At 32.6% G+C, this 27,931-nt stretch overlaps 2 protein-coding genes across 2 annotated transcripts; both read left to right on the top strand.

The window, feature by feature from the left end:
- Nucleotides 1–4,032: 4,032 nt before the first annotated feature.
- LOC105635928 (ras-related protein Rab7) lies at nucleotides 4,033–13,251 on the top strand. The gene is made up of 7 exons (XM_012219067.4): nucleotides 4,033–4,326; nucleotides 4,444–4,470; nucleotides 4,861–4,960; nucleotides 5,062–5,208; nucleotides 10,277–10,357; nucleotides 10,424–10,569; nucleotides 12,855–13,251. Exons 1-7 carry the CDS (start codon nucleotides 4,274–4,276, stop codon nucleotides 12,916–12,918), a joined length of 618 nt encoding a protein of 205 aa, XP_012074457.1. The 5' UTR covers nucleotides 4,033–4,273; the 3' UTR covers nucleotides 12,919–13,251.
- A 10,656-nt stretch (nucleotides 13,252–23,907) lies between these two features.
- LOC105635927 (putative laccase-9) lies at nucleotides 23,908–27,842 on the top strand. The gene is made up of 7 exons (XM_089726246.1): nucleotides 23,908–24,068; nucleotides 24,180–24,331; nucleotides 25,653–25,897; nucleotides 26,007–26,132; nucleotides 26,212–26,797; nucleotides 26,978–27,336; nucleotides 27,418–27,842. The coding sequence occupies exons 1-7, from the start codon at nucleotides 23,970–23,972 to the stop codon at nucleotides 27,606–27,608; spliced, it is 1,758 nt and encodes a 585-aa protein (XP_089582372.1). The 5' UTR covers nucleotides 23,908–23,969; the 3' UTR covers nucleotides 27,609–27,842.
- Nucleotides 27,843–27,931: the final 89 nt, after the last annotated feature.

Genomic DNA, 27,931 nt, shown 5'->3' with positions numbered 1-27,931 from the left:
GTGCCAAGAAAGATTGTAAAATGAACTATTATTTCTTTATAGAAAAAAGGAAAAAAAGAGTTAGAGCTTTTATTTTCTGAACTGAAAATTCGTGTTTCAATTTGTTGTGATATTTGGAGTGATCATTGGCAAATGTATTCTTATATGGGCATTACATGTCGTTGGATTGATAATGATTGAAAAATTCAAAAAAGAATTATTGCATTTCGTGCTTTTGATGATAAACATACTGCAAATAATATTCATAGAATAATTGTTTCAATTTTAAATGAATATAAGTTGACAAAGAAAATCTTTTCAATTTCATTTAATAATGCTTATGCTAATACTAAATCAATTATTGAACTTAAAAATATTTGTGAACCAAATATTGGTGAAAAATTTTTTCATATAAGATGTGCTTGCCATGTTTTAAATTTATGTGTACAAGATGGTTTAAAAATTCTTGAATCTTATATTTCTCCAATTAGAAAAGCTATTTTATATTTATGGGGACATCCCCAAGTAATGAAAAGTTGGGCTAAATTTTATAAGGAAAATAATAAAAGACCAAAACGTTTTCCAAGGGATGTCCCAACTCGTTGGAATTCAACCTATGAATTATTAAACGACTCTTTTTCTTATAAAGAATTATTGTGCATTTTTGTTACTAATAATATTGAAGAAATTAATTTATATCCACAAAATTGGGATATTTGTGCAAAAATTTTAGATATTTTAAAATGCTACCTATAAATTTAGTGGGGTTTATTATCCCACATCTCATTTATTTTTACCTATGTGTATTAATATTGTTAGTACACTCCAAGAATTTGAAAATGATTTTATATTAAAAGATTGTGTTTTTTCAATGAAAAAAAAAATGGTTATCTTATTTTAAAAATATACCACCCCTTTATCTTGTTGCTATTGTATTTGATCATAGATATAAAATTGATATTTTATATGAATATTTGACTACTTATTATGAATTATTAAATCTTAATATAGATGATAGTGTTAATATAAATGTAGTATTGCATGAAGTTAGACAAAATATTATAGAATTATATAATGAATTTGTTCAATTTTCTAGTTCATCTACTTCTAATTCTTCTCAATTTAATATTCAACAATTTCCAACTCAAAGGGTAAGTAGTGTTGGTGTTGCTGAACGGGTTTTACTACAAAGACAAAAAAGACAAAGGGAACCCGGTTCTTTTTCTGAATTTGATAATTATCTAACCACTTCTTTTGAGTTTGGTAATAATTATGCAGATAATAATTTTCCAATTTTAGATTGGTGGAGTCGTCACGCAAATATCTTTCTAATACTTTCTTTAATTGCAAAACAAGTTTTAGCAGCTCCGGTCTCCACTATTGCGGTTGAACAAGCTTTTAGTCAAGCAGGAAACATACTTGATGAAACAAGATCTCGTATGACACCCGATTCACTAGAAGCACAATCATGCGTGGATGATTGGAGCAAGGCCGAATTAATAGCACAAGAAAATCTAAAAGAAAATGAAGATTTATATGATCTTTATGATGGGTCCTCAATAGGAACATCAACCAGTGGTGAAAATAGCGAATAAGCTAAAAGGGGTGAAATTGGTACAAGGAAAGTAAGAACTACGTGGACTTTGATTCCTCTAAACCCCAAGAAGATACGTAGGCAACTTAATTTTTTTTTTTTTTAAATTAAGTTGAAGCCCTTTTTTTTTAAAAAAAAAAATTATGTTCCAACTTTTTTAAACAAAAAATAAATTCAGTTGAAGACTTTTTTTAAAAAAAATAATTAAGTTCAAGTCTTTCAAAAAAAAATTTTAATTAAAGCATTTTTTAATTTTTTAAGTGTATTTTTTTTAGAAATAATTTTCACAAATTTTTAAAATTTGAAAACCGGTCTTCAAAATTTAAAATTTAAAAGTATGCGATTCGTCGGAAAACTGGTCGGAGAACCGTACGGAACCGTCAGTTTTGGAACCGTTAAGGAACCGGAACCGGAACCGGAACTGTTCGATTCCAAACCAGAATCGGAACCGAAAATTTTTGGTTCGGTTCTGGTTCCAAATTTTTTGGAACCGAAAGAGGCGGTTCCGGAATAATGGCCATGCCTAACCACGCTTAACCAGAGTAATCAATATCTTAGGATTCTATGTTTACAAGCCATACTAGTACTTCTCCGTGTAGGAGGAGACATATTTGAGATTTGAATAAAAAAAGAAAGAGAAATAAGATTCTATCTAAAGAGGATCGGATCTCCCATGACTTCTTGATGAAGCGTTTTAGGGTTTGGAGGAAAGATGAAGTGACAACAGTCGTGGATAGAGTGAGAGACAACGTATTTGCTTTGATAAAGTTGTTGATTTGCTTAAGACTGATTTGACAAATCATTAGTTGATATCTCAACAAACATTCCATCGTGGCACAACATCACATTTCTTATTTGTAATTCCAGCGAGCCACGTAAGCTGAAGACACTTGATTGAAAATTTTTCAACGGTTTAAATACCTATTTGCAATTGTTTTTTATCGAGACACCAAAAATAGAAAATTTTGATAAGTTGAGATACCAAATTTATAACTAGTCATTGTTAATTTGGTTGTGCTCAGCAATAGCTTTTTGAGTAACTTTTAAACGCTATTTTTTTATAGTGTTTGGTAATATAGCGGGTAAATTATACAAATGGTCACCTAATTTTACACTTAGTTTTATTTAGGTCACATAATTTCAATTTGTCATTCTTTAGTCACTCCACTTTAATTTTTTTTCAACAGGAGATCACTTATTAGAATCCGGTAATCAAAATATTAATATGACATTAAAAATTACATATATCACAAAATAAAATCATGAATACAAAGGAGTATAAAAAAGAAAAGGAAATAATACTAAATAATCTAAATGATAGAGAAAAAATTTTTCTCTCTTTTATTTTTTTAAACTTATTTAATGTAAATGACGCTATTTGTTAAATAAATTAATAGGTAGATTCCAAATTAATATATTAGGAGAAACATGAATTTTTTAAAATAATTTTTTTATTTCCAATTTAGAATTTCCGATGATGGTATTCCAGTGAGTACCTCTTGTTGAAACAATCATCAAAGTTTAGTGACTAAAAAGTGACAAATTAAAATTATGACCTTATGAAACTAAATGTAAATTTAAGTGACCACTACTACAATTTATCTATAATATAACATTTGAACAAGTTTTTAGAGGTTAAAATAATATCTTATCAAAGATCAACTCTTGTAATGTTTAGCTTTTTAATATTTTATGAAAAATTACTCAAATAACTAAATTCTACCAAGCGCCTGTTAGACAATTTTAGCTATTTTAATAGCTGTTAGTTGTTTTAATAACGGTCGACTGTTTTACTAGTGGTTACTAGTGGTTAACTGTTAGATATGTTAGCGGTTAGTAGTTAGTTGTTCAGTTTAGAACAAAAGTGTTCGATACAAATAACTATTTGATTAGCTGTTTAATATAAAATGACAAAAAATGATATAAAAGCATGAAATAAGATAAAGATAAGTGATAGGTATAAGTGTCATAAAAAAATTATAAAACACTAAATAATAATAAAGATAATGTTTTATGAAACATGTTTCAAATTTTAAACGCTTTTCATGAAATATGTCTCAAATTCTAAACGCTAGGATAAATATTATATTACCAAATTTTATAATTAATTAAGATAAAATTTTGACCCAAACACTACTTTAAACACTGCTGTCAAACATGGCAATGTTACTTTAAACATTGTTGCTGAATATGGCATAAAACACGTAACAGATAATTTTACTGAATATATCCTTTGTGCTTAACCAACCAACGGGCCCACCATTTGCCTCACTCCATTACACGTCATCACCAGTGGTCCCTACCTAAAAAAATTGCAAGACGCACGAGCTCGAGGCAACTTAATTAATTATTAGGTAAATTAATTAATTTGCCGGCAAACGCTAGAAAAAACGAAAAACTCCAATTGAAAATATTTTTTTCGTTAAAAAAAAGAAAGTAAACAAAAAAGGCAGATCGATATTGGCGCCCCTTTTTTCTTCCTCTTTTTTTTTTTTTTTTTCTCTCTTTCTCCTTCTCTGTCCTCTCCATCTCTGTTTTTCTCCATGTGGTTTCTTATTCATAAAAAGTTATGAACAGTGAAAGAAATTGAAAAAGAAAGCTTTTATTTCTTCTTTCTTTTTTAATTTATATATTTTTGAGTTTGAATTGAACAGCTCTATTGTCGGCAATCTGTTGCATAATTCGAAGTAATATAGCGCCATGTCAGTGCGTAGGCGTACCTTGCTGAAGGTGATCGTTCTCGGCGATAGCGGGTACGATTTCTAGGGTTTTGTTTCCCGCATTTCATTTCGGTGTATTTGTCTCGGCAGAAGCAATTGTTGCAACAACCTAAATTGTTTGTTTATTTTTATTTTTTTGATGAATGTCAGGGTTGGCAAGACGTCTTTGATGAATCAGTATCCTTTTCCAGGGACAAGTAGTTTGTTCTGTGGTTTCTTTTAATTAATTTGCTTTATGCATTTTTCTCGAAAATCTTTAATTTTTGTATTTCTTTTGATTTTTGAAAATGATTTGTTGTTAATCTGGATATTTTGTTTGTTAATTATTTTCCGCATTTATTTATAATTATCGGTTTCCCTCCTTTTCTTGCTAGGATTGGAAATCCTGTATTTTACTTTTCTTGTAATCAATTAGCTGGAATGAATGATAATTTGGAGAACACAATTAATTCAAGCAAAATTTTTATGCGACATAATTTTATGCTTTAGTCCCACCCCCCAAAATAAATAGCTATTATGAACAAAATTTGCTGTAGCATTTCTTTCGCTCCTTAATTGCTTATATAGATATGTACATAAGAAGTTCAGTCAGCAATACAAAGCAACCATTGGTGCTGATTTTGTCACCAAAGAACTACAAATTGATGACAGGCTTGTCACCCTGCAAGTAGGTTTTCTAGTTCAAGTGGTTCTTCTATGTTTTATGTAATTTGGTTTTGGAGTTTTTGTAAATATGTTTTGTGTTTTGCTGAAATTTCACCTATTTAGATTTGGGACACAGCTGGGCAAGAAAGATTTCAGAGTCTTGGAGTTGCATTCTATAGAGGGGCAGATTGCTGTGTTCTAGTTTATGATGTTAATGTGATGCGATCATTTGATGCTCTTGAAAATTGGCATGAGGAATTTCTTAAGCAGGTTATTTGTTGCTTTTCTTCGCTTGTTTTTAATAGTGTTCCTTATCTATGATTTTTCCACAATGATTTAAAATCATGATGTACAAAGCACTTACATAAATGGTGGTGGAGGCTACATGCTGAGAATTTGAGCTTTGGGCTCTGGTTTCTGTACACTGGAGACTGCTTTGTTATGCCCTTACTATTTACTCATAACTTTGATGGACTTGGATTCAATCATTTAGCTCTTATATATTCTGCTAAATTTTTGGCTAGCAAGTTAGCCATCATCTTGACCCTCTTAGAGAACTTAATTTCCATCGCATTGGGGGCTTTATCAGACAAAGTTATATTAAAAGAGTAAACTAGAAAAGTCATATATATTGTTTCTTCCTATGATCTAGCTTGTTTTTTAATTTGCTTTCGTAAATTTTGTTTGTGCCTTTAGTCTTATTGAAGTTGACATCAGTATGAGCTTGTTTTTGTGTCATTTCCTCTCATTCTTGCAAATGTTAGAATATGACTTCATTTTTAAGAAGTAATTAATATTTCATGATGGAGGCATGCTGGATACTGGAATTGTAAGCCAAACTGAACAATTCTTGGTTCATTTGATTTCATTTAAGGAAACAAAAAGCTTTCCCTGAGAAGTAAGGAAAACTTGCTATATACTCTTGGTTTTGTCATAAGCTAGGGACTGGTCGCATCTATATGTAATCCTAGGAGTTGTTGCAATTAGTGTTTCTTTTTTAAATCATGTCTTTTTTTGAACATTGTTCAAAAATTTGAGGCTTGGCACTTGTCAACCATTCTTCATTAGAATATTAGAGTGTCGAAATTCCTGCAAATAAATTTAAATTCTTGATGCCATTGTTTTGTTCCATTAAACTTGGATCACATTTTCTCTGAGTCAACCTCACATGAATTTGATATTCATCGCAAATCTGCACTTAATTCCAAAAAACTGTTCAAGAATTGCTATTGGAGATTCTTGAAATTGATTACATAATTTGATTTAATATGTTTAAAATGGGGCTGAAATGTTACAGGAGTATGTTTTTGAGTATGTGGATATAATTGTAAATAGCTAAATTTTAAAGTATAGCATTTTGTGAAGAAGGATGGCATAGTTTGTAGTGAATTATGTTTGGTATGAGCTTAAAGACCAATGTTATCAAACCTGCACTTAATCCCAAAAGAACTGTTTCAAGAATTGTGATTGGTGCTTCTTGAAATTGATTTTTGATTTAGTATGTTAAAAATGGGGCTGAAATTTTACAGGAGTGTGTTTTTGGTTTGTGGATATAATTGTCTTAACTGAATTTTAAAGTATAGCATGTGTTTGTGAAAAAGGATGGTAGTACGTTTGGTATGAGCTTAAAAACCAATATCATCAAAATCAAATAATGGAAAATTTTCATTTTGTGATCTGTTTTGTTTTATTAGAATTGTGCTTGTGATGGTTGTTGGGAATCACTAGTGAATCATGGTGGTGGTAGTGGCAAGCATGAATATTTATTTATTTGTTCTTCCCTACTATTGTAGCTCTTAGCTTAGCACTTTCTTTCAGTCTTCACTTTTGACATGAAGTTTTAATACCTTTTGTCAAATGGACTTCAGATAAAATGCAGGCTCATAACTGACAGTACATTACGTTGTATGAGAAACAACAGAAATAATCCTACTACAAGTGAAAAACAATCAACCTTACTATAATAGAAAAGGGTACTCTTTCTTCTTTGTCCCCTCGTTCAGTATAAATTTTGTGAAATTCAGTTGAATTCCCAATTTTTGTTATGTTAAAAAATGTGCAATTCAATTAGACGAATTCAATTTTGTGTAATTAAACATAACTAAATCAATTTGCATAAAAAATTTCAATATGCAACTAAAATTTTAGACCACAATGCCCATTTTCCTCTCTCTCCTCTTTTTCTCTCCTCTAGCTCCTCCATTTCTTTATCTCTCTCTCTCTCTCTCTCTCTCTCTCTCTCTCATATTAAATTGAATGATAAATTTATTTCACATGCAATATATATGAAATTCAATTAAGTTTTATATTTTAAACTTATTATGGCAAAATGGAAATTCATTTGCAAATGGATTCCACATGTTTAAATGTCCTACCAAACAAGCTTATGAAAGAATTGAATTAATGTGAAAGACAATAACCTGTTAAATGGATATGTGTGATGAAGGCATACCATGAAGTAATGCTATTTAATGTAAGTTTATCTTTATCTGGTTGTGAACAAGAAACCATTGGTTTTACTTGGTGGGTGAGGAATTTTCAATTTACCAATTTATGATAAAATGCCAAAGTTATTAGTTGCCCCTTGTTAACCCATACTTAAATCAAATCTTAACTCTTAACTATAAGTTAGTTTGATATTATATAGAATATCATTTTTGTAAGCTGAATGGATGTTGTGAATCGAATTAGATTCTGAATCTATTTGTAATATTTTGTTTGTTTTCTGAGAAAATAGTTTAGTTTGATTTGAAAATTTGTTAACCAAAATTACTAATTTGGTTTCCAATCAAACATTCTTGCTTACATTATTATGCAGCCAAGAAAAGATAAACCTAGGAGCAATTTTGGTTTGGTTTTCAATCAAAGTTAGCATTAGCATTGTTAAAATGCCATCTAGAACTAGAGTACTAGGCACAGGCCACTTTAAGTCCATTGATGACCTTTGGTTTTTTGTTAATTGGAGTCACAGGTAGAGTATGAAGGCAATAAATTGAAATTTACTTCCCTGTTTTTTTTGCATGGTTCTTTAACTGTCATATTATAATGCAACATTTGATTTTTGGGACTGGTGCTGGGTTTAATTTGAGTTTCATGTTAAACTACTTTATCTTTCTTTCATGTGTTTTGGAATTGTATGGTTAGCAACAATATAGAGTGCTATTGGGTTCAGTGAGGGATGATTTTTCCTTTCAAGTATGCATTTGAATCATGTAGTTGGCTACATTATAGAGGTCTCTAGGATGCGGTGAAACAGTTTTGTTTATATGGAATTTGGGACCATTGTGTTTGAATCTAGTGAAACTTCTACTGATCAATTTGGAGGCTGCTATATCTTTTTGGAGCAATATCGTAGAATATGATGGTGTCATAGCTGGAGTGACACTCTTGGATCAATCCTAGTGTCAAAACATTGATATACAAATGCAGTTTGTTCTCTGAACAGGTAAGGTTACACATGACACAACTGAAACCGATTACTTTATCTGAAAGTTTTCAGATTTCGACAGACATGGAAAACTTGATCTTCTTTTCATATCATTTTAATCTGATAGATGGAATATCTATATAAGGACTAAATTGTTACTTCATCAAGTTACTGCAGTTCTAAATGTACACGTGCATTATGTGTATCCATATTTATCGATTGGAATAGGCCTGCTGGTACTTTGACTGAAAACTTTTTGACCACAGGTTAGGGAACAGGAGAGGGAAAAAACAATGAAGTCTTTCTTTTTCCCTTTTAATTTTTTTTTGGGATAAACAAGCAGGGGATGGATGATCGTCATTGAAACTTTTTTTGGATAAACAAGCAGGGGATGGATGATCGTCATTGAAACTTGGTTTAATTTTAACTTTTTGGTGTTTGTCCTTGTTCTTCTTGAAAACTTTCTTAAGTACACTTGACAGCAGCTAATTTATGAAAAGCATACAGTTGTAAATACATATTATTATGATGAGACAGGGTTAATGTGTCAAAACAACTTTTGTTATTTTTGGCAAGTATTGGGAAAGGATAAGTAGCTTCTACGGAATGATTGCATGAGAATACGAGCTGTACATATATTGGACTTTAGAGATCAACCGAATTGTGTTTAGTTTATAGAACAAAGATACTTTACTTGAGATGACACTGACCATATGATGTCCAAGCATAGTTGTGAAACGCGCGCCTGACTCAAGGCGCAGGTCATGGAGCCTCAAGAGCTGAAAGGCAGGCGACCTTACTGAGGTGCGTGCCTCTGGGAAAAGCCCTTTCCTAGGCGAGGGCGCAAAGCACAAAAAAAGCGCACCTTTTGTCTTTCAACAGATTTTTTAGGGTTCTTTTTAATATATGTGGTTCTGTTTATATAGACTTCTATTAATAAAAAGAAAAGTAAGAGAAATAGAAGATATTGGTAGATTTGCAGAAGAAAAAACATAGATCCACTCTACATCAAACTCCTCTACACCAGTTCATCAACAATCAAAGAAAGCCCCCAATTAGATGATTTAAATCAATTAAAGCCTTCACAAAGAGTCTTCTCCTCTAATTCAGCAATTAATTAACATAAAGGAAAGATATGTTTCTCAACTATTCTCTTGACTTTTTCTCAATTTCCCTCTTAATTTGATTCAACAATCAGCTTTTACTCCCTTCTCTTTCAAGTCCAATAGCTTCAACTATAAGCTGTTGTGCTGCCGAATTTTTTGCTTATTTGTGTTGCTGAATTGAGGCAATGGTTATTACTTTTAGTTTAAGGCTGCTGAAATTTTTATTTATTTAAAGCTATGGTTACAATTCTTAACATCTTATTATGCATTACTTTCAATTATATTTAGAAATTCCAAGTATTATATAGTGTGAATTAAGAATTTATATGTTTTATATTATTAATATGAATTTTTTGTTCAATTTTAGAATTATTTTATATTTTTCAAATTTTTTCTTTATTTTTGCGCCTCACCTCGCTCAGACGCGCGCCTTCGCCTTGCATTGCGCCTAGGCTCCAGGAACCGCCTTAGTGCGCCTTGTGCCTTTAACAACTATTTGTCCAAGATTATGTTTAATGCTAGCTTGGATCATTAGCAGAGCGCATGACAATTCTGGGTTACATAGTTCTCCTCTATTGAATAGGCAGCTTAAGCTATGTGTTGACTAGGATTTAGTTTCAGCCGGTTCTGATAATTTAATGGCCATGTATAATAGCCTGCTCTTTCGAGGTTGACTGTCTGCATCTGTATACTTGGTTTATTCATTTTTCATGGATATGTCATCTTCTTTGTCTTTCTTGTTATTTTTGTTCTTTCTTGAATAATCTCAACAGTAAAACGTGGTTTTTGTTGCTGTTGGTTCCAGGCAAACCCACCAGATCCAAAGACATTTCCATTTATATTGCTTGGAAACAAGATTGATATTGATGGTGGAAATAGTCGAGTGGTAAGGATATACACTAAGCTAATTATCTTTGTTCATTAAGTCTTGTTCTAATTTATGGCTATGCAGGTTTCTGAAAAGAAAGCAAAGGACTGGTGTGCTTCAAAAGGAAACATCCCTTACTACGAGACATCAGCAAAAGAAGATTACAATGTTGATCCTGCATTCTTGTGTATTGCCAAAACTGCTCTAGCTAATGAGCATGAACAGGACATGTAAGTTAAAATTGATAAATAATAGTAACTATAGTCATAGTTCTAAATGATAATATAGCAATCAGGCCCTTCAGGTTTTTTTGTTCATATTCTAGTCTAAACTGTTGAACTGTTGACATTGGCCCAATGCCACATAGTGGGCCCATTGGTAATTTGGCCCATTTCATTGGGGAGTGTATTAGAGAAGTAGAAGACCCTATTCCCATTGTGGGCTCAACTAGATGGCCCAAGGAATTGAGGAAGTGTGCGCTTAGCTCCCTCATGGCCTATCGGCCTTAACCGACTTAGGGATGAGTTTCTCGGAAAGCTGGTCCCTTTTTGTGCATATTAGCCCTTTTGTTCATATACATTAGGGTTCTATTGTAAATATATTAGGGTTCTGTTAAGAATCCCTCATTGAACAAATACCACATTGTTATAGTCCCCAATTTTGACCTAGTTATGGGTCTTTGAATTAGGGGGATCCCGTTTGAGATGGGGCGTCTTAGGAGTTTTCTTCCTTCTAGCTAAACAGACTTAGAGAGAATCTGCAATCTCCTAGAGCTTGTTACGCGAGAACTCTTACAATCTCTGAGTTTTAGGAACTCAAGACTTTTTCTTAAAATTCTGCTTACAATTCCTGATATCACATCCTTTTAAACAACTAAATGTAAAGCTAATCACTACCCACTACAATAACTACCCATTACAGGAAATAACTTGCTTAACCACCCCAGTAATAACATGATAAAAACTGAATAACTAAATAATAACACCCTAAATACAGCAGTAAACCTAAGCTAAGTACAGCAGCTCCATAACATTACACTCCCCCTCGAAAAGGCGCTTGTCCTCAAGCGCAAAGGATGGATGACATGCAATCTTCAACTTGTAAAAATGTGATGCAAACAAACTCCTTATCATCCTTCATTATTGCTACAGATAAGGAGCTGTTTATTGTGCTTCTATATTTAATTAATATTCCTGGATCAAATAGCTCCTCAAATGTTTCCTTTACGTCATTCTCAAATTGCTTTTCTCCAATCCCTTCCTGTCTAGAGGCTGCCAAATTACAAGCAAGACTCTCTAGTTGTGCTAACAATTGATTTTGTTCGATTATTTCTTTCTTTTGCTCTGCTTTATCTGCTATACAAACAGCTATTAAAACTTGAAAAGGTCGTTGGAAAACTATTCGCTCTGCGGCAGTTCTAGGTTGTTTCAATTTTGCCAACTTTCATAAGGTATCACTCCTTATTGGTGGTCCAAGAAAATCCAACTTTGGGAATTTTGAAACGACGGTGGCGCCCCTAGGAGTTTCTAGACCGGCTGAATCTACTGGACCTTTCACTTTTGGTGCTTGACTATGGCTGCTCCCTTCCATTCTTGATGTTTGTTTTGAATCAGAAAAACACGGGTGAGGGCATCTAATTTCGATTCTAGTTCTTCATGTCGGACTTTGTTGGCAGCTTGTTCCTCTAGGAATAATGTCCGAATTCTATCAAGTTGTTATTGAATAGTCACCTATAACTTTTGGCTCTGATACCAAATGTTATTGTCCCAATTTTAGATCTAGTTATGGGTCTTTCAATTAGGGAGATCTGGTGTGAGAATGGGTGTTGTAGAAGGAGTTTTCGTCCTTCTTTCTATGGTGTCAGACTTAGAGGGAATCTGTAATTTCCTAGAGCTCGTTAAGAGAGAACTCTTACAATCTCTGAGTTTTAGGAACTCAAAACCACTTTTTAAAATTCTGCTTATGATTTTCCTGATATCACAACGTTTTAAGTGACTAAATGTAAAGTTAAAACTATTCAGTACCCATTACAATAAGGACCAATACAAAAAGTGGTTTGATTGGGGCCATCACTTAGTACAAGTCTTGGACTTGTAACCACAGTTGGGCAGATTTGAGTTAATATTTTCAGTTCAGAAAATGTAGAATTTCTTTTACACATGCTTTCAATTGCTGATTTTTTGCTATTAATTGGCAGTACATGCTTGAGATGTTTGGAGATTATGTTTGTTTATCATAGATATGTTTGTATCTTTTGTATTCTTGACACCATATTAATGCAATATGTGTTTCACTGTGGTATATGATATGGCATGTAAGTTTCAACGACATATGAATTCTCTCAGTTTTTTTGGATTTATAGATATGAACTTTTGGTTTTATCCCCTTTTCTTTCTTGTTGTTTTTATATATGTATCACATGAATCCTTGTACTTGATTCTAAAATGTAAATGACTGACCAGTGAAGCATATTTAACAAACTTTTTGAACTGCATTGTCTTGATTTTAACTGCAGATACTTCCAAGGCATCCCTGAGGCAGTTTCCGAAACTGAGCAAAGAGGCGGTTGTGCGTGCTGAATTGGGACCAATTATTGCAGACTCTCCTTTAGTATTCATGGTGTCCTAGTTCATTTCTTTGTTTCTTTTTGGTGGTCAGTGCAATTCAATTTTTTGTTTTTGATTACTCATTGTATACCAAGGTTTCGAGATGAGATGTTCCTTGATAGTTAAATTGCCATTTTAAAAATGTAGTACAGTACCATTTTTGGTAAAAGATGAACTATGAGTTGAAAATTGTAGGATCTAGTATCAGATTGATCCTGGGATGCTGTTACCTTGATTTAAGTATGGATGCTTAGGAGTCTAATTCCTGTAATCATCAATCTTGAAAAAGTATTATTGGAAGTTCAATGTCCTAAGGCTCCACTAAATAAGCGGTAACCTATTTAATTAGATTACACTGTGTTCTATTATGGCTTATCAAAAGGAGCTGAGGGTGTGTTTGATATTGCTGCTTGAACTGATCTTGGTTCAGTTGCAGCCTACTTAGGTTTGTAGTTCACGCAGGTCTTGATTGTGACACGCTACTCCAGTTGGAAAAGCGAAACTAAATGTCACTGGACAGGAGGCACCTCTAGAACAAGATTAAGTTTTTATTTATATTTAGATTAAGGATTTTTGGAACTCATTGAATGTGTTAAAGTTCATGCAATTAAAAACCTTGTATTTTAGGGATTCAAATCCCTCAATCTATCTATTCTCAAAAAAAAAAAAAAAACCCTTGTATTTTTTTTTTCTCCAAAAAAAAAAAAAAAAAAAAATTTATCTCAAAGCTCAGTTTAGTTGGTATCGGTATTGGCTTTCCACTTGCTTGGCAAACGGATTTACTCCTGACTTCATTAATGGAGATATAATTTTGGGATTGACTTGCTAGATTCATTTATGAGTTCAATTCATATTATGGATGAAATCAATAAAAAATAATTTTTTATGAAAATAAGGGTATTTTTCACTAGAAAGAAAAATGAATAAAGTGGAACTCTATTTTTGATTTGGTCCTCAGATGGATTAATCAATGGAGTCTATACCAGTTTTATTTTTTAACTTTTGGAGATAAATTATAGATGAAGATTTTTTTTTGTTCATTTAAGAATTTTTTAAGCTTCGTATGGATGGTATAGTTTTTGAATAAGGCACCGATATATGGCACGAATGATGCTTGGAACAAATTAATTAAAGATTATTAACGGTCTACTAATTGCATAAACATTAGTCTAATTTTAATAATGACTGCTCAACTTAAAGGGTATATATCTAATTGTGTCTAGAATTCAATTTATAATTCATTTTATAGGACATTATAATATGATAAAAATGATTCACTTTTCAAATGGATACAGTCATCTATATTGTACTGGTCCTACAATCTGACATTCATATTAGCAGATGAATAGATAGATGCTCCATAGAATCAAAGAATCCAAGTGGAAATATATGCTCCAATTTGCATAAGATTACGGAATTTCTCGTGCTAATCGGTCCATATCATCTATCCGAATAACAGTTGTGGTCAATTCCTTGAAAAATATACTCAACTTTGTTATTGCTTCCTAAACTCTTCTTGGCAATAGTTCCCAGAATGCTACAAGTATCAATCTTTGCATGAAAACATGGCAATCATGGCTTTTCATGCCAAACAATCTGTATTTATTCATGTCGACACATCATGCTATGTTTGATATATATCCATCCGGAAATCTCAATGTTCGAACCCACTCACACAATACTTGTTTTTGTGACTTATCTAATGCATAACAAGCCTTTGGATGCTTCCCTGTAACTGCATTTTGTTCAAGTTTTGGGTGACGACAGATTTCTTTCATATCCGCTCTAGCTTTGGCATTATCCTTTGATTCCCCTCAATGTTTATCATAGTGTTGAAGATATTTTCGAATACATTCTTTTCTGTTTGCATCACATCGAGGTTGTGATGGATAAGAAGTGTACTGCAATATGGCAAATCTCAGAAGATACTACGTTTTTTCCATCCACTATTACGCCCAAATCGACCATTTACCTCTTTTGCACCTAAATCTGTCACTTTCATCAGAACCAAATCTTCAATTTCCTCCAATATTTGTGCTCCTGACTTCACAGGTGGTGGGAGATCATAAACAATCATGTTTTTTCTAAACCATTATCGATTCCACCTCTAGGGGTGGTCATCTGGTAAAAATTTATGGTGACACTCAAACCAACATTGATTTCCTCCATTTTTCAATGTAAAAGCACTATTATACTCCTTGTAATGGGGACAAACAAGTTTGCTAGCAGTACTCCAGCTAGATAACATTGCTAGTGCGGGAAAATCACTAATTGTCCAAAGCAAAGCTGCTCGAAGTAAGAAATTTTGATTTGCCGAAATATTGAATGTTTCAACCCTCAACTCTCCTAAATCTTTCAATTCGACAACCAAAGACTGTAAAAACACATCTATTTTATACTTTGGATTAGTTGGGCCATGTACAATTATGGACAAAAACATGTACTCCTCTTTCATACACATTGATTATAGGGTGTTACAATCATAGGCCATGGCGAATATTATTGTCCTGATTGACCAAACAGTTGAAACCCATCCATACAGAGCCCCAATCTCACATTTCTGATCTCAGAAGCAAACATATATAGGATGCTGATTATCAAAGTGTTCCCATGCTTTAGAGTTTGACGGATGAGTCATTACATCATCTTGAGATTGATGCTCAGCATGCGATCTCATGTGTTTAACTCTTGCATTAGATGCGTATAGCCTTTGAAGACGAGAAATCAAAGGGAAGTAATATATCTTCTTGAAGGCCTTCTCTCTTTGTACTCTCCTAATCCCCTGACCCCGCCTTTGGAATCTAGCAAGATTATAGAACTTACAAACTCTTAAGTCAGAGTCGATGCCCCAATATATCATATAGTTATTCCGACAACAATCAATCTTTTCCACAGGTAGTCCTAAACCATGAACTAATTTCTTTGTATGGTAAAAACTATCCACCAAAGAATTATCGTCTGGCAACAATTCTTTCATTAACTGAACAAAATCATTGAAACACCTTTCTAAGAAGCGGTGCTTCGACTTCATATGTAACAATTGTGCCACTACAGATAGTTGTGAATGAGTTCTGCACCCAAGCCACATTTCAGTGTTAGCGACACTTAACATGTCAAACAACTTTTGCGCCGCAAAGTTAGGCAATTCCTCCATATTCTCCCAATGAAATTCTGGCCCAGCAGCATTGGTAACCATCTCATTATATTGCCAAGTTGGATTTGACTCAAATTCAGAAAGCTGACCGACAAATGATACATTATACAACAGACTCGAATCACTAGAAATCCTATCTTCACCATGAAATATCCATTCATAGTAGTTGTCCACAAAGCCATTCTTGCATAGATGAAGCTTGGTTGTATCAATATCAAAGAATGCTCTGTTTTGCACTTTTTATTTTTATATGGACACCTCAATTTGCTACCATCCATATAACTCGGATTGCCAACTGCAAACTGCCAAATAATTCCAATCCTACCAAAAATTCTTTTCTAAGTATCCCATTCACCTCATACCTCTTGTACATCCATTCTCGATCACTTCGCATTTTTTTAGGTACTGAACACTCTATTTTCCAATTAAGGATAAAAGATTAATAGGATTTAAAAGGTTGTTAATGTTTTCCTAAGTACATTATTATTCATAATCATTTAGTTATTGTGCATAAATTTTAGCAGCACTTCCTCGTAAAAGTGTCAAATATAAATTGAAAACAATTACAATAACACTTCATATATCCAACACCATTCTCTAAACCACATTATGGCCACAACTAGGCCTCCAATTCACATAATTTTCCCAATTTCACCATCATAACACAAATATATAACACATTTTTATTCTCTAATGCAAGTACAAATCCAGGGGCGAAGCCACATACAACCAACCATTGGCATCTGCCCACCCTGAAATAGGAAAAAAAGAAAACTTTAAGTTTTCATGCATTTGGGTAGAATCTAATTAAACTAATGATTCTCATGTTTCATATACAAAAAGATGATTTGTAACACCCGCCGCCCAATCCCGAGAGACCCGACGGCGGATGCCGCATTTGGTGCCGGAGGCACCGTCCTAACCTACATATAAATCATATAATCATATTAGAAATTATAAGTGACTTAGTATTCACAAGTTTAGCAAGTAATAATTTTTTTTTTTTTTTTTGAAATGATTTGGGAGAAAACTTCAGAAAAACTGCAAGAGTTTCCCCTAAAAATAGAAGGCACCAAACGTGTGAATACAAAGCACTCCCAAATTTAAACTCCAAAACCCCATCAAACTCCAATAACAACACGATAGCACTTCTATAATATTTGTGGAGATAAATAATATTTTGAAAGAATTTAATTGGGGAATATTTGTAGCCATTAGATTAGATTACTAGTGACTTAATCCTAGCCATCCAATTTGGGGAAAAGACCAAAATACCCTTGTTGCTTTATATAAGTCAACCATCAATTATTGAGCAACCATTTTTCTTTCTTCTTCTTTTCCTTACACGTCTTCTTCTTCTTCTTCTTCTCCTCCTTCATTTTCTTCAATTCTTACTTACTAAACACATCAAATTCACCCCATCCAACTTGATTTAAGTAATTAATCTTAGAGAGTGAAGCTAGAGAAGTGATTTTTGGTGACTAATTTCAAGGAATTTGAAGATTTTTCTACTTGGGTCAAGCAAGTGATTTTATGATAATCTCATTATTTTTGGGTTTAGAGTTTTCTTTTAGCCTATACATGCTTAATCATGCTCCAATTTCTTCTTTTATTTGTTTTCTTTGTTTGATTTTGAGTTTCTTCCATGTAGAGGGTGGAGAGCCTTCTAACAGAGATAAGGGCAAAACCAAAGGTTCAGGAGCTTTGATTAAAGCTTTCTAAAGCTTGTTTTGAAGGTTAGTGTTCATAAACACACTTACCTTACTCTAATTTTTGATTTTGTGCCTTTAAGCTATCATGTGTATATTTTGGATTTTATATGAAATAATTGATTTGTTGAATTTTGATTATAATAACATGCTCTTGGGTGATGTTTGATGAGTAATTATTATGTGGTAGACATTTTTACCTTGTATCTTTGTTGTTCATGTTCTTTTCATGGTTGAAGAAAGCTGAATTTGGGAAAAACGTGTTATTGAGTGAGATTAAGGACCATTTTTTGATCTTTCTAGTTTCCATTTGTGTCTGAGTCCTTCATAAAAGTTGTAGGTCTACTTCTCAGCTTTCCAACTCATCCTCTTATGTCCAATTTGGAGATATATAGCTAACTTATGATTGAAACACCCAAACTGATTCTGTTATGTCGGGCCATATGCATCACTGAATTGAGTGCCCATTTTGACCGCTATAATGACAGGATTAGGTTCTGAGTTCTTCATAAAAGTTATTTCCCTGTGTCTTGAGACTTCTGTGGTTCTGGATTGGTTTAATTTTAGTGTTTGGTTAAGTAGGAATTCAATAAACATTGGACTTGGTTCTGCTGAATCAGGTCTGGTCTGTTGGTCTGTGTTCTTAGCTTTTGTTTTCTATCTTACAAATTGATCTGAGCTGTGGTCCCTTCACAAAATATGTATAATTTTGTCTTAGCTTTTTAATGAATCCAATTTCATTCAATTTGGAGACCATAACTCAAGTTATGTTTTGAAAACACAGCAAAGGTCAAGGTTACTTTTATGCTGGAAATTTTCTATGTTAAGTCATTTTGTTTAAGTATGAGAATTTTTATGAATTACTTAAGTTTAAATTAAGTTTTTATTATGATTTTAAGAAGATTAAAGAAAATATTCATCAATTAATTACATTCATTTAAACATATCAACTTCTAATGTTCTAACCATTAAATAAGTTCCAAGTTTACCTCCCTATATATACACCAATATAATTTACAATAACATGCGTAAGTCATAAATTAAATAATATAGTCTCCAAAAATGTAATACTTATACATGTCATGATTCTTAGTTACATAAAATACTAATCAACTACCAAAATATCTCTTCAGCTCTGATGCTACTGTTTAGGTCTTTAAGCAGCAAGCCCAGTCTCCAACCTGTGCGTGATAAAATCAATGCGCTGAGTATAAAACTCAGTGGTGACATGTATAAAATCATGACATGTATAAGTATTACATTTTTGGAGAATATATTATTTAATTTATGACTTACGCATGTTATTGTAAATTATATTGGTGTATATATAGGGAGGTAAACTTGGAACTTATTTAATGGTTAGAACATTAGAAGTTGATATGTTTAAATGATTGTAATTAATTGATGAATATTTTCTTTAATCTTCTTAAAATCATAATAGAAACTTAATTTAAACTTAAGTAATTCATAAAAATTCTCATACTTAAACAAAATGACTTAACATAGAAAATTTCCAGCATAAAAGTAACCTTGACCTTTGCTGTGTTTTCAAAACATAACTTGAGTTATGGGTCTCCAAATTGAATGAAATTAGATTCATTAGAAAGATAAGAAACAATTCTACAAATATTATGAAGGGATCAAATCCCAGATCAATTTTTAAGATAGCAAACAAAAGCTAGGAACACAAACTAATAGACCAGACCTGATTCAGCAAAAGCAAGTCCAATGTTTATTGAAGTCCTACTTAACCAAACACTCAAATTAAACCAATCCAGAACCAGGGAAGTCTTAAGACACAGGGAAACAACTTTCATGAAGATCGCAGAACCTAATCTTGTCATTATAGTGGTCAAAATGGGCACTCAATTCAGTGATGCTTATGGCCCGACATAACAGAGTCAATTGGGGTGTTTCAATCATAAGTTGAGCTATATACCTCCAAATTTGACCCAAGAGGATGGGTTGGAAAGCTGAGAAGTAGACCTACAACTTTTATGAAGGACTCAGACACAAATGGAAACTAGAAAGGATCAAAAAATGGTCCTTAATCTCACTCAATAACACGTTTTTCCCAAATTCAGCTTTCTTCAACCATGAAAAGAACATGAACGACAAAGATAGAAGGTAGAAATGTCTACCACATAATAATTACTCATCAAACATCACCCAAGTGCATGTTATTACAACCCAAATTCAACAAATCAATAATTTCATTTAAAATCCCAAAATATACACATGATAGCCTAAAGGCACAAAATCAAAAATTAGAGTAATTAAAGTAATTATGTTTATGAACACTAACCTTCAAAATAAGCTTTAGAAAGCTTTAATCAAAGCTCCTTAAGCTTTAGTTTTACCCTTATCTTTGTTAGAAGGCTCTCCACCCTCTACATGGAAGAAACTCAAAATCAAACAAAGAAAACAAATAAAAGAAGAAATTGGAGCATGATTAAGCATGTATAGGCTAAAAGAAAACTCTAAACCCAAAAATAATGAGATTATCATAAAATCACTTACTTGACCCAAGTAGGAAAATCTCCAAATTCCTTGAAATTAGTCACCAAAAATCACTTCTCTAGCTTCACTCTCTAAGATTAATTACTTAAATCAAGTTGGATGGGGTGAATTTGATGTGTTTAGTAAGTAAGAATTGAAGAAAATGAAGGAGGAGAAGAAGAAGAAGAAGAAGAAGACGTGTAAGGAAAAGAAGAAGAAAGAAAAATGGTTGCTCAATAATTGATGGTTGACTTATATAAAGCAACAAGGGTATTTGGTCTTTTCCCCAAATTGGATGGCTAGGATTAAGTCACTAGTAATCTAATCTAATGGCTACAAATATTCCCCAATTAAATTCTTTCAAAATATTATTTATCTCCACAAATATTATAGAAGTGCTATTGTGTTGTTATTGGAGTTTGATGGGGGTTTGGAGTTTAAATTTGGGAGTGCTTTGTATTCACACGTTTGGTGCCTTCTATTTTTAGGGGAAACTCTTGCAGTTTTTCTGAAGTTTTCTCCTAAATCATTTCAAAAAAAAAAAAAAATTATTACTTGCTAAACTTGTGAATACTAAGTCACTTCTAATTTCTAATATGATTATATGATTTATATGTAGGTTAGGACGGTGCCTCCGGCACCAAATGCGGCATCCGCCGTCGGGTCTCTCGGGATTGGGTGGCAGGTGTTACAAATCATCTTTTTGTATATGAAACATGAGAAGCATTAGTTTAATTAGATTCTACCCAAATGCATGAAAACTTAAAGTTTTCTTTTTTTCCTATTTCAGGGTGGGCAGATGTCAATGGTTGGTTGCATGTGGCTTCGCCCCTGGATTTGTACTTGCATTAGAGAATAAAAATGTGTTATATATTTGTGTTATGATGGTGAAATTGGGAAAATTATGTGAATTGGAGGCCTAGTTGTGGCCACAATGTGGTTTAGAGAATGGTGTTGGATATATGAAGTGTTATTGTAATTGTTTTCAATTTATATTTGACACTTTTACGAGGAAGTGCTGCTAAAATTTATGCACAATAACTAAATGATTATGAATAATAATGTACTTAGGAAAACATTAACAACCTTTTAAATCCTATTAATCTTTTATCCTTAATTGGAAAATAGAGTGTTCAGTACCTAAAAAAATGCGAAGTGATCGGGAATGGATGTACAAGAGGTATGAGGTGAATGAGATACTTAGAAAAGAATTTTTGGTAGGATTGGAATTATTTGGCAGTTTGCAGTTGGCAATCCGAGTTATATGGATGGTAGCAAATTGAGGTATCCATATAAAAATAAAAAGTGCAAAACAGAGCATTCTTTGATATTGATACAACCAAGCTTCATCTATGCAAGAATGGCTTTGTGGACAACTACTATGAATGGATTGATGGGGGAGTCCACAACATCAATCTTCTTTCCAGTGACCTTCTTCATAAAGATATTCATGGTTTGCAGCAATTGGGTCATCATCTGACTATTATTCCTCTATGCTTCCAGTATCGCCTTCACATTAGAAGAACTAAAGTTAATGACAACATCATTAGAAATAGAAGGTGTTTTAACCGAGCATTTATTGAGATCGTCAGAGGTAACTGCAACCTCTGGGGATTTTGAGCAGGAGAATTGGTTTCTCCTTCCTTATGAGGAGATGCTCCTTTTTCAGGGCTTCTAAGGCCTACTCTCATAAGTCCTCCATCCGAATCCGGAGACCCGGTAGCAGTTTCTTTTTCAACAACATAACGAGTTTTTTGAGTCATGATGATTTCTCTTAAAACTCAGGTGAAAGATGGAATGCACAAAAGTGGTTCCACTGAGCGTGCCACTGAAGATTGTTTGTTTTTTTTTAGAAAAGAGTAACGAATCTGCTGGTTGACAGCTTGGGTTGAAGAATTGCGGACGTGCTAGGTATATGAAGTACACTAACTGAAAAATAAAGTGCAATTGATTTGATTAAGCTGTGGGTTTGGATCCATAGTAAATGCTTCACCGATTGTGCAATTTTAAATAAATTTGAACAGAGAAAATTGTAAAGAAGTTTGATTGCTTGAAATATAAATTGCTTGCTTGTATTGAAAAGAGAGCTTGTAATTACATAAAATATAAATAAATAATGCTTAGAAAAAAATAAAGACAAGGCTTTTGAAATTAAACTGATTGACTCTTTGGAGAGTTTGCTTAAATTCATCGGAGAATTTGGTTGGTCTTGGGTTGCTCTTCTCTTCCTCTTTTTATAGGCTCCACAGACAGTTACCAAAAGATCCACTGATGCATGTTACCCTCATTGGCTCCTTTGGTTTCTACCTTTTGTATGTGGTGAATAATTGCTTGAGGAGTTGTCTCCTTTTTCCCAACTGCAGCTCTCTTCTTCTATTATCTCTTTAATTAATTAATTAATCAATTAATTAAAATTAATTAATCAATTAATTACCTAAAATAATATTAATCGGGCCCAATTAAATAAAATAGAAAGCCCAAATCTAAAAAATGACAAAATGGGTTCAACAAGTTTAAAATCGAGAGTATTTTTGTAGATTTAGCCAATAACTTTTCTATAAATTCCCAAAATTGACACTAAACGACCACGTTTCCGTGGAAGCTTGCAAGCCGACACTAGGTTACGAGCTGAAGTGCCATAATTATTATAATTGAAAAAATTCAACGTAATATACGAAACTCGTGAACCATATAAAAAAGTTTCCTTTTTATGTTCATATTCACTGGAACGTATGGCATCCTCAGCTTCATCTTGTCTCCAACTGTTATTCCTCTCCCTCTCCAGCTGCTAATTAACAAAAACACATTCAATTTGACTGAAAAATAAATTTACATGTGTTATCAATAGCTAACTTTTAGAAAAGAAGAACATGTGTTTTTCACGTGCTCAAAAATATTTAGGCTAAAGATTTTTTAGCACATAAATGAGTCACTGTATCCAATCATCATATACACTTTGACACCCTAATTATTTCAAATATTTAATCTATCTACTTCAACTGAATCTAATAAATTTTCTTAGTACCAACAAAAAAAAAAAAAAAAAAAAAAAAACAATACTGTGAATTTTTTAGTCGCATTTATTTATTAATTTCGTGTATAAATTATTAGCATAAATTAATATTGATTCTAGGAAAATAATAAATTAATTTCTTAATTATAGTGAAAATAATACACAAGAGAAAACAATTAAAAATATATATAATTTCAAATACATAATTACAAATTACATCAAAATCTATTATTAAAGAAAATAACCCAATCCATAAGGTGCAAAATTAAAAAATTACATGGCGAGGGGGTGAGGGACTAAAATAATAGTGAATTAATAAAATATATTATATTTAATATATGACACCATTTTAATATAAAATAATAAAAATAATAATTAAAAAAACAAGCACATTATGTCCAATTAAAGAGCAGGAACGCAGTACTAGAGTGATAAGTTGAACGGAGGGTAGTTCAGCTGTATTATATATAATAGTTAAAAAAAAAAAAAAAAGTATAACAAGATTTCTTTACCTAACCAAATTAACAAGAAGTCAGAATTGCAAATGAAGGATAAGATTGCGATATAAAAGAAGCATTACGAGCACATAACTAGAAATCAAGAGATCCAAAATTAGTCTTCACTGTCATTAGCAAGTGAAAGGACTAAAATGGGGTTAAAGAAGGAGTTTCTACTACTGATAATTTTGGCTTTGAGTTTTCTGCTTCTTCTTACTGTTGAAGGAAAAGTCCATTATCATGATTTTGTCGTAAGTCCATTATAAACTCTTTTCTTATTAATCACTTTGTATTTATTTATTTATTTAAATCAGTAAATTTTTGTTTAATTAATTGCAATTGATAAAAATTTATTTTTTCAGCTGAAAGATAAAAATTTTACAAGGTTGTGTAGCACAAAATCTGCTCTGGTAGTGAATGAAAGCCTTCCAGGGCCAGTGCTTTATGTGAACAAGGGAGATACAGTTTTTGTTAATGTTCACAACCAAGGAGGCTTTAAAGTCACTATTCACTGGTATGTAATTGCAGAACCACCATCATTTTTTTTCTTATTTAACTAATTCTTGGAGATTGTGCTTTGAAAACTACTTGTTTTAATTTTTAAAATTATCATTTGGTGTTTGTTTAGCATTCTAATTTGTAGAGTTTAGTGGATTATTTATAAGAAGCGATAATTTTATTTTTTTTGAAAAAAAATTAATCCAAAATATTGCTTTACCAACCAGAAAAAAGCTTTAAAGTTGCTTTACCAATCTCAATACAATATAAATTCATTAGTTATTTTTAGACTCTATTGGTTTTCGGAAAATAATTTGCTGAAAACAACTTACAGGAAACACATTATTTTTCCACGTTTGGCTTTATATAAACATTTTTGAAAAATATTTTTCAACTTTTGATATAAATTAAAAATTTTAATTTTCCTTTGTGTAAATGCATTTACACCTATCATATTATTTATAAGAATTTATATTAAAGATAAATTTTTATAATAATTAGATTTTCTATTTAAAATTTATTCTCATAGTATAAATACTAGAATGATAATTAATTTAGTCTAATAATGTGATTTAATTTTTTTCCTTAATTGATAACTCATTTTCCATTGATCAACAACTTATTTTCTTTGAATTATTTTCTTTTAATGTTCCAAACAATAGAAAATTAGAGAAAATATTTTCTTGCAGATTATTTTATAGAAAACCTTAGATGCTGTCCAAATCTGAAAAAATCAAAGGTTATTTGTATTCGTCGAAACCCCTCCCCCACAACATCTTTATATTTCTTGACCCCCTATCAGCCAAACTACTTGGGCGCTGAGTCTAATGTGAGTAGGATCACTTAGCCAAGTGGAAATATATGCCACTCAGCCAAAGAAAAATGATAGAGAGTTAGCCAAAATGAGCACTAAATACTTTCCTCCTCTAATTAAATCATTGGTACCACCATCGAAATCGTGAGCATCAATGTGTAGGTTTCACGTCCAAATGGTAGTATCAAGTCCCTTAAATGCAGCTAGAATTACATAAATTTTTGAATTTTTATTTTTATTTTTTTTAATAGTTTATATCCTTGTCAAGCTTAGATTATTTATAAATTTTAATAGTAGGTAAACTTCATTTAAGCACAGTAATTTTCACAAAATTAAAAATGTAAAATTTGAAATAAATTTTTTATACAAAACATAAAAATATGGATTTGTAAATCAACTTTATACAAATAATCATTTAAAATGCATATGGATTTGGATTTGAGTTTCAAGGTACCCACCAAAGGGTAGCTTCTCTTCCTTTTTCCCTGTAAAAATTCAGGAGTATTAATTGAAATTGTGGCAGGCATGGAGTCAAGCAACCAAGAAACCCATGGTCTGATGGTCCAGAATACGTTACACAATGTGCAATCCAGCCTGGTACAAACTTTACCCAAGAGGTCATATTTTCTGATGAGGAAGGTACACTTTGGTGGCATGCCCATAGTGACTGGACAAGAAACACTGTCCATGGAGCCATTGTAATTTATCCCGAAGAAGGAAAATCCTACCCTTATCCCAAACCTGATGCAGAAGAAATTCTTGTACTGGGTATGCAAAAATTTCTCAATTTCTTTCCAAATCTTTACCTATAAAATGTTAAATGGTTCTAATTAACCACTCTTCTTTTTCGCTTTTTGGTTCATTTCCTTGCTTGCAGGTTCATGGTATACCTATGATGTGAATCTAGTAGTTGAACAAGATCTAGCAACTGGTGCAGATTTGCCTGTTTCTGATGCTTACACCATAAATAGCCAACCGGGAGACTTTTGCGCTTGCTCCAACGGTAAATTGACCTCAAAGTTTTGACTATTTATACCTCAAATTACAAGGTTAATTGACCTACATTGCCATTTTGGTTGCAGAATCAACATACCGTTGGCAAGTTGATTCTGGGAAGACTTATCTTCTTCGCATAGTGAATGCAATTATGAACGCAGAAGTATTCTTGGCAATTGCAGAACACAATCTCACTGTTGTGGGGATGGATGCAGCATATCTTAAACCTTTTGTAACAAGCTATATAATGATAGGTCCAGGACAAACCATGGACATTCTTGTGACGACAAACCAGTCTGTTGGCCGATATTATATTGCTGCTCGACAATTTTATACAGACAAAGCAATCTTTACTGAATATGACAAAACAAATGTTACTGCAATTCTTGAATATAGTGGCAACTATACTCTACCACAAGCTTCTCCTTCTTTCCCTTACACAACCCTTCCTTCTTACACAGACTATCATGCAGGAATTAGTTTCAGGAATAAATTGAGAAGCCTTTATAATCAGACCGTCCCTAAGAATATCACTACCCGGATGTATATAGTGGCTTCTCAGAACCAGTTCTTGTTTAACAATTCAGGAAATGTTACTATCTCTCTTGCTGCAAGCTTAAACAACGTTACTTGGGTAAATCCTAAAACGGATGTGCTTCAGGCTTACTACAGGTTTGCTCTTTTCTTACACCTTGATTAGCTTATGTTTGGTTCTGTAATTTATTTTTACTAAAGATATACTTGAATACATTATAACCAACTTAGCGGTTCTTTACCTCCTGATAGATATAATGAAGTGTAATATTTTTAGAGGACAAAAGTTAGAAACTAAATGTGAAATCTTTGTTACAGCAACATGAGTGGTTTTTACACTGAAGATTTCCCAGACATGCCACCGGTGTTCTATGACTTCGTTGCAGAAGGGTTGCCAACTAATACTACGCAATCGTTAATGGGGACGAAGGTGAAAGTGCTAGAATATGGAGAAGAAGTGGAAATGGTGTTTCAATCATCTAATGTACTGAATGCTTCAGAGGATCATCCAATGCATCTCCATGGACACAGTTTCTATGTTGTTGGATCTGGAGGAGGAAATTTCGATTTTGAAGAAGATCCCAAAACATACAATTTGGTTGATCCACCGTATTTGAACACTGCTACTCTTCCAAAGAATGGATGGCTTACTGTTAGATTCAAAGCACTTAATCCTGGTAATGGGAGTTTTATAATTAACCTTAAATTAAATCTTTTTTCAATAACTAGGCACGGATTAATTTCTATTAATCTTGCAGGAGTATGGTTATGGCATTGTCACTTAGATCGCCACTACAGTTGGGGAATGGATACAGTTATTATAGTGAAGAATGGCGGTACTCCTCAGACCTCTCTACGTGAACCGCCGGCTTATATGCCTTCTTGTGATGATTCACCGACAATTAAGCTTTGGAAATCTGAATTCTCATCTGCAAGTGTAAAAGGCTGATGAAATGTATCAATTAGAGTGTTAAGTTTTCTAATATCTATGCATGATTTTGAATTTTGGTTGGAGTCAAAAATTATGGGGAGCTAGATAGCACGTTTTTAATGTATTGATAAGCTAGATTCTTGTGGTCTTTTCTTTATTCTACAGCTACAAAGAACTTGATTTTGAACTTCAGATTTATATATACATAGTTGACTGGCAGTTTCAATACTGGCAACTTTCAGATTTATATAATTAGGAGCCTGTTATTTTTTACATGTACGTCTCTAGCATAATTAAAAATACTTCATCTAATGTCTGTTGGACAATATTAACTGTTTTAG

The sequence above is a fragment of the Jatropha curcas genome, chromosome 9 (assembly GCF_041381405.1).
Source record: "Jatropha curcas cultivar XTBG-Jc1 chromosome 9, XTBG_Jcur_1.0, whole genome shotgun sequence".
Lineage (NCBI taxonomy): Eukaryota > Viridiplantae > Streptophyta > Magnoliopsida > Malpighiales > Euphorbiaceae > Jatropha > Jatropha curcas.
Note: the sequence above shows the minus strand (reverse complement) of the source record. Positions and strands in the feature narration are given on the sequence as shown.